Below are 10,504 nucleotides of genomic sequence, written 5' to 3'. Positions count from 1 at the left end.
TGCCGGGGACAACGGCACCTGGGGGGCGGGGGCGAGCGGCAGTGCGGGGGGAGGCGGTGCGTCCCCCCTGACGTCACAGCGCTCCCGCTCCGCCGCCGCTGTCTGGCAGCCTCCGCGAGCGGCGCCGGTGCGGGCGGGCAGGCGAGCGCGCCCAACACCGCATCGCCCTTCGGCTGCGCTCGGCTCCGCTCGGCTCCGCTGCAGCGCGCCGCCCTCGCCATGTCGGTGGCCGGGCTCAAGAAGCAGTTCCACAAAGCGACCCAGGTACTGTTCCCCCGCTAGCCCCCCACCCCTCGCCCTGGCCGGCAAGAGGCGTGCGTGGGGCGCACGCGTGGGTGCGCCGTGCCCGGCTGCGCGCTGGGGTGCTCGGCGGTGCAGGCTGCGGGGTGCAGTCGGGTGCAGGGCTGTCTCTGGCCGTGCGTCGTACTCCTGTGCGCGTGAGCATGCACGAGTGGGTTTGCACGCACGTGCACGGGTGTGCACAGGTGTGTGGTGTTCATGAGTGCGCACGGGTTTTCGTTCGTGTGCACGGGTGTGCGAGGTTGAGTGGCTTTGCGCGTGTGTTGTGCACGGATGTGCGTAAAATGTGAGTGTGCACGGAGGTGCGTGAGTATGCACGTGTGTCCGTGGTGCACAGATGTGCGTGGTTCGTGAGCGGTTCACAGGTTTGCATGGACGCGCAGGAGTGTGCATGGTGCGTGAATGTGCGCGGGTGTGGGGGTGGGTGTGCACGGATGTCCACGGGTTTGTCTGAGTGCGCGGTTTTCCGTGGCTGCGTGGGGTGCACGGTGCATGCCAGGGCTTTGCCGTCCGGCCGCATCTGTCGCCGACCCCCCCCGGCTCCGGCCGCACTGCGGCCGGCGGGCAGAGGCTCCCGGGGTGCGGGCGCGAGTCTTGGGCAGCCAGCGCGGGCACAGAGTGGGCTTCGAGGCAGCGAGGGTGGCCCCTGGGGCTGACACCCGCCGTGCGTCTCGGACGTTCTTTACAGAGAGCTGTGCCCCGTGTGTCTATTGGCGTTTCCTCAGCCTGACTTTTTACATCAGCAGTAAACATGATCTTTTTTTTTTTTTTTGGTTTCTGACTCCCGAATACAGAGAAAATCTGAATAATAAGGTTTGGTCCTGTTGCTTTAGGCATGGTGTGATATTGAAGGAAGGTCAGGATTTACCAGGCTTCAATTTGCTTCACCAGGCTTCAACTTGTTTCATAACACAAAATCTCAGTGTTACAGTCCACGAGGACAATTTCTGAATCAGGTTCTGACTCAGCGTGCTTTGGGAATAAATCTAAAATGGTTTCATAGAAGTCTGGGGAATTTATTTGTATTTAGAGATTTGAGATAAAGACCACTATAATGTACTTTGCTTTTTTTTTTTTTTTTTTTTTACCTTAATACAAAATCCCTGGTTATTTCCTGCTAATTGTCATTGCAGTCATCTTCAGGTAGCAGTTTTGGTCACTGTAAGCAGTCTGTAGGTACTGCCATGCAAGATACAGCAGCTGTTACGCTTTTCAAAACCTGTGTTTTTCCCTTTCTTATCCATCTCATATATTTCGTCTCATCTCTTGTTGCACTGTGAGGAAATATTATTGAAAGAATGACACCTAATAGAGGAATTTGTCCAAATTCTGACTCTTAATGTCTTGCAATTACACCAATGCCTGTTATGAATGCAATGGGATATGTCAAGTCCTGCATGGGCCCGTGCAAACATTGGGTGACATTGTGTCTCACCTTTCATACCACATTGTGCTGCATCACTGGTGAAATAAGCTTCACAGAAACCTGCTGTACTCACGACAGATGCAGTAAGCAGCAGTTAAGGGTGCCTGAGCCCATCCTGCAGCGCCCATCTGCTGCTGCTAGTTTGTTATTTCTCCCCCTGCTACCTACATTGCTGTCAGAAGCCCAGAAATCATCATTGCTGCACGGAGCTCTGATACCAAAACTGATAATTACAGTGTCTGTGTCATCGACATTTAAGAAGTAGGCAAGATGAGGTGCACTTTTTAATAATAGAGGTCTCAGTTCTCTATTATTGTGAGTTAATGAGTATGCCTCTGCAGCACCGGAGGTAAACATCGTTTTTGGAGAGAGCATGGTGTGAAAGGTCTGTGCGTGCTGGTCTGTCCTTCAGATGACACTCTCACACTGATTGTCAGCAATACTTTCATTTAGAAGGAAGGATTTTAGCTGGCTGGAACCAAAATATTAAGTTTCTGATGCCAGATTTAGCACCCTGACATCAGATGACCCAGGGATTTTTGGGCCAAGCCTTGACTTCCACAGATTGTATGTAGGCCATGAAGACACATTCATGCATGAGAATGACTCACAAATAGGTTGCAAGTCTGATCTGTTTATTGGCTTGTTTTCAGTATGAGTGAGAAATCCAGGATTTAGTCGTGCTGACCTTACTCTAGGGAGTAATCCATTTGCCTAGGGATTAATCCCCAGGTGAAATATGGATTAACATTGCCTGTATGAATGAAGCTTCCCAGATAGGACCAAACAAATTGAAAGTTCTAAAAATTCTGAATTTTTCCTTTGCTTCTCATTCATGTAGGAACTTGTGCATGATGTGATGTCATAAGGGAGTCCTAAATTATACCAGGAATAATTTTATGTTATTTCTCAGGTTATTGTGTCCTTTAACCGAGTTTGATATTGTAAAGTCTTAAAGTTTCTCATTTTGTTTCTTTCTATCTTTAATGCTGCTATTCTTGTTGTAACATAAATACCACTTATACACAGGGAGTTTATGACTATGAGCATACAATATTATTAATACAAAGTGCAGTTCCAGTTAGAAGTATAAAGTTTTGTGGCACAATTTAAATGTTATTTAAAAGTTTCCTTTCATCTAGAAGTAATCTGCTTTTCATAGCACAACTTAAAATTATGTGGCTTACATGTTTGGATTGTTTTATACAATGTAAGCATTTTGTTTTCATTCATCATTTTTTGACTTGTAAGATATCAGACTAACCTGCATGAAACAGTACCATTCTGCTTTTTGCTAGAAGCCATGCTGAAGAACTTCATGCCTGTCAAATTTCATGCACCAACTGCAACAGCAGTGAGTCACTGAAAAGCAAGAGGAAGCTTTGCTCATTTTAGAATTAATGCAGCATTCACTCTTTTGCCTTTCAGAAGAACTTTAACATTTTAACCTCTGTGCAGCTTAAGTTTAGAAGTAATATTCCTGAGTTTGTAAGAGGAAAGTGAGCCTAGAAGTTGTGACATTCATGCAGAATTACAAGATGTTAGACTGACAAGTACAGAGCTGGTTAGATTATTCATTTACTGCTATTATCCCTAAAAAGGAGAAGCAGCCCCATTTGAATGTTAACTGTTCTGCTGCAAATCTGTGCAGTGTCCTGGAGCTAAGCAGATTGCTCCAAAGAGTGTTTTTCCAGAAATGAGCAACTAAGTGTTGTGCCACCAAATGGTCCCTTTTTATTAAGGCATGCAGACTCTGCCATTAGTGCTATGTCACTGTGACTGAGAGACTGTTGCTTCCTGCAGGTTTATGTACAGTTTTAAAACCACCAGAATCATTTTGGGTGATACAGATTTGACAGTCTGGGTCATTTGAATGATTATTGTAAAACAGCACAAGCTTTGTTTCCACATGACTGCATTCATTCTGCAATATGGGTCTTGTGAGCCACAGTCAAAACTAAGATTTCAGAAAGTAAGAATTTCGTAAGGAATGAAATGAACAAAAATACTGGAAATGGCCACACCTGAGATTCCCCTGCAAACCAGTGAATACACGTGACTGCCCATAGCAGTCTGAATGTGGTGATTAGAACCAAAAGGCCTGTGATACGATTTCTTTTCTACCACTGTATTCTGCTTGTATGATAAAACGTGATTTAATTTGTCTTAACACCAAGACAAAAGTAACCAGCTGATACAGTTTTATAGAGAAACACATTTATTACTGAAAGACTTCCACTCATAGTTGTAAGTAGCTTGTTTCATGCCTTGACACTAAGGTGGAAAGTATCTTGCTTCTCTCATTAATAAAGCAGCTTTGTGCACAGTGAGAGATTGACCCTCATGTTCAATGAGAAGCAAATGAGGCTGCCACCTTGCTATTTTGTTACCCATGTAACACAAAATCCTGTCGGCTTCCCAGCAATTCTGCATTGATTGAAATCTGTCTGTATAGGTTCATTTGCAAGAAAGAACACATTATGGTTGAGGCAGAGTTTGAAAATGTTGATAATGTGTTTTGAAAGTGTTCTGGAAGAGTGTCTGCTTATTAACATGGATCCAGCAAATGTTCTGAGTGTCTGAATCACCATAAACTTGTGACTGGTTCAATTGAAATGAGTGTGAATATGAGTATGGTGGAAATTCATCTCCTTGTCAAATGTTTTTATACTGTCATTCATCTAGCTGTCTGTATTTTAAATTCATTGGTTAGAAATATGTAAAATATTTTTAACTGAGATGGGGAAAGCAATCCTTTATGCACAACATGTTTTCTACACTTGCTAAATTTTCAAACTGCAACTAACCAATTGTTACCATTCGTTTCATATTGACAGAGAATGTGGACAGTGATGTGTTAATACAAACATTTTCCTAAATCCCCATCAAGCTCCATATTAATAATGTGTTACTGACTGTCCTGTGGTGATGAGTGGGACCTGTGTGTGTTTGCCACCTTGGCTTTTCCAGTGAAAGCCCCTCACTTGTCTTCTCCAGCTGACTGTGATTGAAGCTGGGCTCACACTGGGTCTGCCTGTCTCCTTCCATGTTTCCTCTCACACCCACCCACCAAATCATGGTCATTTCTCATGTATGTAAAGGTATGTATGTGAGCCCGTCTGGGAACCTGGACAATTCTCTTGTTCTGAGTGTGGCTGCTGTGCTGTGTGTTGCTTAAGTTGGACGTAAAGAGCTTCCCTTCTTCTGTAGTGTGGAAACTTGTGAGCAGGTGGAGGATGGGAAAAAGAGCCATTTGCGGGGTGCTGTTGCTCTGAGGATTGTGTCCAGCCAGCTGTTAGAAACCTCTCTTCAAGAGCTGTGTAGCTGTGGCAGTCTGTTGGTTTATCTCAGTGCACAGTGGTACATTTTGAGATCAAGGAAAGGGAGAACATTTTTGATTTGGGAATAAAGACTATTCTTAGAAAAAATATTTACTTAGCTGTGGAGGGGATTATTTCCACAGCAGGTAGGAACATTCCTTCTGTTTGTGCACTGTAGCTTGATTGCCAGATACAGAATTCACATTTGGCACCATTCCCAGGTGTCCTTTTATTGATATTACATAATTGAAAGGGTGAAAAATTGACCTTAATCTGAATGATGATTTAGTTGGATACTGTGTAACCCTTCTGAGTTGCTGATGACCTACCCACTCTGCTCTGGTTTCTAAACCTGTTTCTAAATCTTACTGAAAGAGCTGCTGCTTTGTGTACAAAAAAGATAATGGTTTGCTTTTGAAGGAAGATTTCTCAAGCATCTGTTACTGCAGTATCCTTTCACCTGATATATCCAGTTCCCACTTTTATGTATGTAAGTATAAATAAAACTGGAGCACTGATTGACACCTGTCTGCAGTTTTTCTCCCAGTGGTCTGTGGAGGCAAGTAATATGTGTGAATGCTATGCTCAAAACACATCCTCTGTGACATTTTTCTTTTATACCTTCATCTTCACCAGAAGTATTACACAGCAAGGAAGAACTGGCTGCTCCTGGTCATTCATGCAAAACAGCGTTTTTGAGATTTAAATGTGCCCTTGTGACTAGCATGCTAATTGACAGCATGCTTCATGAAAGTGCTGAAGCAGCATAAATTCGTTTAACTGAAGCAGATTTTGCAGAGGTTACTGTGCAGAGGGTTCTGCAGTTTTATATAGCTGTCAAGTGCAAATGTAAGGTAGGTGCTGGGGTGGGCTCACTCATTTGTTGTGGAGGATGGGAGGTCGAGGAGCTTGAACAGTGACTGTCATGACCTAGTAGTTTGCCAGTGAAGTCTTTGACTTTAAAAGCTCGAAAGGAGGGAAGGAGATGAAAATCTCCTTGCAGGCCACAAGGAGCTGTTGCAACTCTGTATGTACATCTAAAGTGAAATTGTGAATGGGCAGTATGTGATTGGAAGTGCCACATGTAATGAAACAGGCCGATGGCTCTCAAAGTCTGTGGTACCTCAGCGGCAGCCAAAGCATCCTTCCAGCACCCTTTCCTCCTGGAACTGAAAAGGCTTGCTTTGTGCTGCTTTCCAGCAAAGTCTGTGACTCTGGTCCTCATTTTCTTCTCACTTAGTGATCCCTGATGGACAATGGTGGTGCTGATCCTCTCTTAAATATAGGGAGGTATGCAGATGAAAGAAAACTGAGCTACAGCATGTTATTATTATGATCTTTGCCACAACAGAATTGCCTAGCCTTCAATACTTATCTAATCCTGCACTTAATCTTGGAGACCAAATAGTAGCTTTTTTTAAACCCGAGGTTATAGCACATGTCAACCTGCAATAGAACTGATAGGAATTAAAATAACCTTTTTGTTTCTCTAAAAGCAGAGAAAAAGATGGAAATTCATTTTTACTGTGCTATAACATTATTCATAAGCTTTCTGTTTATGGGAAAAGAGAAAACAAACTAAACAAACCAATGAATCAACTAACCAGAAAGAAGTAACCATTGGAGTTCAGCATAATTTCAATCTGTCTGTGGATGGAAACCAAACCACTGTGGCAGACCTGGACAGAATGATTCATGGATATGTAGTTGTAAATTATGTAAAGCTGATGATGCCCATGATGGAACCATATCTGTATAACTAAATAGCGGTTAAAAAAAATTTCCAATTTTATGGACTGAAAGTGGGCTGAAGTTGTTGTTATGGTATCACGTGGGTCACACTGAGGGGCAGCAGTTTGCTCTCAGCTTCCTTCCTTATCACCATTCCCCCACCAAAGAAGGGGTGTTATTTGATCCCAGCAAAGGTGCTGCTGGGGCAGCAGCCGTGTAGCCTTGATCATGGCAGCCTGTAAAGAAGGCTTGGTGTGATGCCAGAGGGACTCCTGAAATAACGAGACATTCAGCCACTGGTTCGGCTAACAGACGTGTCACCAGGGTGAAGTGACTGGTGAAGTGAATCCACATCTGTTTCAGGATAGGTGCCACTAGCTGGGTTCTTTGTCAGTGAAACAGCAAGTGTCATATTGATGTAATTTCCATTGGGCTGTGTTTTGGTCGTTTGTCCCTTGGGTTTGTTACCGCTTTGTCAGACTGGGATGATATACTGAACCCTTTGTAAGCAGAAGTTCTGAAATAGAGAAATATGCTGGCTTCTCCCTGCCCCCTCCTTTTTCCCCCGACGGTGATGGCAGAAAAGCACCTTACAGTGTTAAAATGTTTACATCCTCCTCTGCCTTCTTCATATTTTTGTGGATTTCCATTTGACTTTTTAATCATTTTTGTTATTTATTTATTGATCAATTGTTATTTTTTTGATTGCCTAAATTCCAGTCATTGCTGGCTGCAAAAGGTCTTAAAATGTGAAAACAATTCATCTAAACATTTTGAAACAGGGCTTGTTTTTCACCTTTATGTTAAGAAATGTGATTAGTTTTGTGCAGTTAACACTGAGATCACAATTTAATTTCCATTTAAAAGTATCCTTTAGCATTGGACATAACTTCTGCTTCTATGGGCAGGAGTGGCACCATAACAAAACAGGGTGATAACAGAACACGTTACAAAAGAGTTGAAGTGTGTTTTATTTTTTTTTTTTTCCCAGAAAGAAGATTCTCCTGAAAACTATTATTGATTTAATCTTTTGTGACTTTCAGTAGACAAACAAGACTTGCTCTTTTAAGCCGCACTAGCCAATTAGATATTTTTGCTGGCTTTTTTCAAGTGTTTACAATTTTCAGCCTTCAAGGTATGTGCCAAAAAATCATTTTCATGCAAAATCATTTTGGATGCAGCAAACCAGTTAATAATTCATAAGGTATAAATGTCAAAAATAGTGTTTGTCTTTCCAGATGAGTCACTTAGAGCTCGTCTGTCTTGGAAAGTTATGGCATCATAATCTAAGGACTGAATTTGAAGTGCTGCAATTTTACAAGTATAACTCTACAATGAATGGATTTCTTTCTGCCAGTAGAAGAACAGCATTTCAATTTAATTGGCCTTGTTTGTAAAAGGATCTGAGGACAGCACACTTAACCCCATCCTTCCATTGGAATGAGAGTGTTTGCATAGAACTGGCCAAGGCATTAGAGATGACCAGTTATTGTATTTTTCTCAACTAATCAAGATTTATGTTTATCTAGGAGTGCTTTCTGAAGTTAAACTTGGGTCTTGCTCCAGTTGAAGTGGAAGAAAGTTTCAGTGTTTAGGAGCCGGTCCTAGATGAGTTTTCTGTTGGTTGCTTTATCCCATTTCTTGTGTTGCCCAGGAAGAGGTGGAATTTGATTTTACTTTCTACTATTATGAAAATAATAAAGAACTTTTAAAACAGAGCTGAGGCATAAGAAAAGTTCAACAATACACAGACATTTTCAGGAGCGAAGACGTTTGAATGTGGAAATGTGCCTTGACATGCAGAATAACCACACATACACATGGTTTACTGATTAGATTCCCTCACCCAAGGAGCCTTCCGCTAGCATCAACAAATGGAAGTTTTTCTCTCAGGAAGGATGGCTGGATCTTATGGTACCTCTGTTATTTGTGGCCTAAATAATTTTTTCAAAATATGACCATATTACTCTGAGGCTGGTGAGGAAATCTTTTATTTTCCACAAAAGTGCTGAAAACCAACTTACCATAGATGAGGCAAATCCACCACTGTTGGAATTGGACACAACTGTTGCAGGCAGTAGGTGTATACTGTATACATCTGGCCTGTCTTAAGTATAGACAGGTAAAATGTGAGTTTCTGGATGTGAGGAATACTTAACTGCTGACAGCAGAGACAAACTTATATAGTTCTGAAATGAATAATGTAGATCTTTAACTTTTTTATACAGAAAAATTTTCCTCTCTTGGTTTTGTCTGGTTTGTTTCACCTGTATAAGCTGCTTATGGTAGATTGACCTTGGCTGGATGCCAGGTGCCCATCAAAGCCGCTGTATCTCTCCCCTCCTCAACTGGACCAGGAGAGAAAATATAACAAAAGGCTTGTGGGTCAAGATAAGGAGAAGGTGCCTTAAGACACCTTCTCTCCTCTCCTTCCTTCTTCCTGGGCTCGGCTTCACTCCCGACTCCTCCCCCTGCGTGGTGCAGGGGGATGGGGAATGGGGCTTGGGGTCAGTTCATCGCACATTGTCTCTGCTGCTCCTTCCTCCTCACACTGTTCCCCTGCTGCAGCTTGGGGTCCCTCCCATGGGAGAAAGTCCTCCACAAACTTCTCCACTGTGGATCCTCCCCATGGGCTGAAGTTGTTCACAGACTGCTGCAGTGTGGGTCCTTTCCACAGGCTGTAGTCCTTCAGGAACAGACTGCTCCACTATGTCCCCATGAGGTCACAAGTCCTGACAGAATACGTGCGTGGGCTCCTCTCTCTGCAGTTCCACAGGTCCTGCCGGGACTCTGCTCCAGTGCCGGCTCTTCATGGGGCCACAGTCTTCTTTGGGAGCATCCACCTGTGCTGACATGGGGTCCTCCACAGGCTACAAGTGGGTCTCTGCTCCACCATGGACCTCCATGGACTGCCGGGGGACAGCCAGCCTGACCATGGGCTGCACCATGGGCTGCAGGGGAATCTCTGCTCCACCACCTGGGGCTCCTCCTGCCCCCCTTCTTCACTGACCGTGGTGTCTGCAGAGTTGTCTCACATATTCTCACTCTTCTTTCTGGCTGCAGTTGCACCGTTTTCCAACCTGCCTTCTTAGATATGTTATCCCAGAGGTGCTAACACCATCACTAAATGGCTTAGCTGTGGCCAGTAGTGGGTCCATCTTGAAGCCAGCTGCCACTGGCTCCATTGGACATGGGAAACTTCTAGCAGCTTCTCACAGAAGCCATCCCTGTAGCCCTCCTGCTACCAAACCCTTGCGGTGCACACCCAATACACTGCTACAAAAAGGGCACATAGCAGCAAAACTTTGCATGGTAGAAATGGGATTCTCTTACTGAAGTAAGAGCCACAAATATCTGATATCAAAAGGTACGTATTTTGTTTTCTTTGCTTTGCAGTGTTGTAATTCAAACTAATTTAAGTCAGGGTGATTTGGGACCTGCCATTTTCACAGATGACGCATCGCTCCTCAAAGGTCTGGGTTGGCACATTTCAGAATGACTGCATTTTGATGGCCAAGAACCTGTGATTTTTTAAATAGACTGTAGAGCTTTTGGTGTTCTCCAGGGAGTATTCTGTTTTTTATTTAACTGTAAAGATGGGTGGGAGTAAGATAACTGAAAGGAAGATGAATGAGTATGAAAGAGTGAGGGTTCCTCAGCAGGAATCCTTGAAAACTGAGCAGAGACGAGTTCTGTGTGCCAGTATGTACAGACAACTGTGACTAGA

The 10,504-nt window shown here is 43.7% G+C and overlaps 1 protein-coding gene across 1 annotated transcript in view; it reads left to right on the top strand.

Moving 5' to 3' along the window:
- Positions 1 to 219: 219 nt before the first annotated feature.
- SH3GL2 (SH3 domain containing GRB2 like 2, endophilin A1) overlaps positions 220 to 10,504 on the top strand; it is a gene marked incomplete at both ends in the record, with an annotated part of 93,306 nt that continues 83,021 nt past the window's right edge. Inside the window, one exon of the mRNA XM_080362312.1 lies at positions 220 to 264. Coding sequence (XP_080218438.1) covers positions 220 to 264 — 45 coding nt within the window. The remainder of the gene's footprint in view (positions 265 to 10,504) is intronic.

This window comes from Nesoenas mayeri (genome assembly GCF_963082525.1).
Source record: "Nesoenas mayeri genome assembly, chromosome: Z".
Lineage (NCBI taxonomy): Eukaryota > Metazoa > Chordata > Aves > Columbiformes > Columbidae > Nesoenas > Nesoenas mayeri.
The sequence above is the reverse complement of the archived record's forward strand: the minus strand, read 5'-3'. Positions and strand labels throughout refer to the sequence as shown.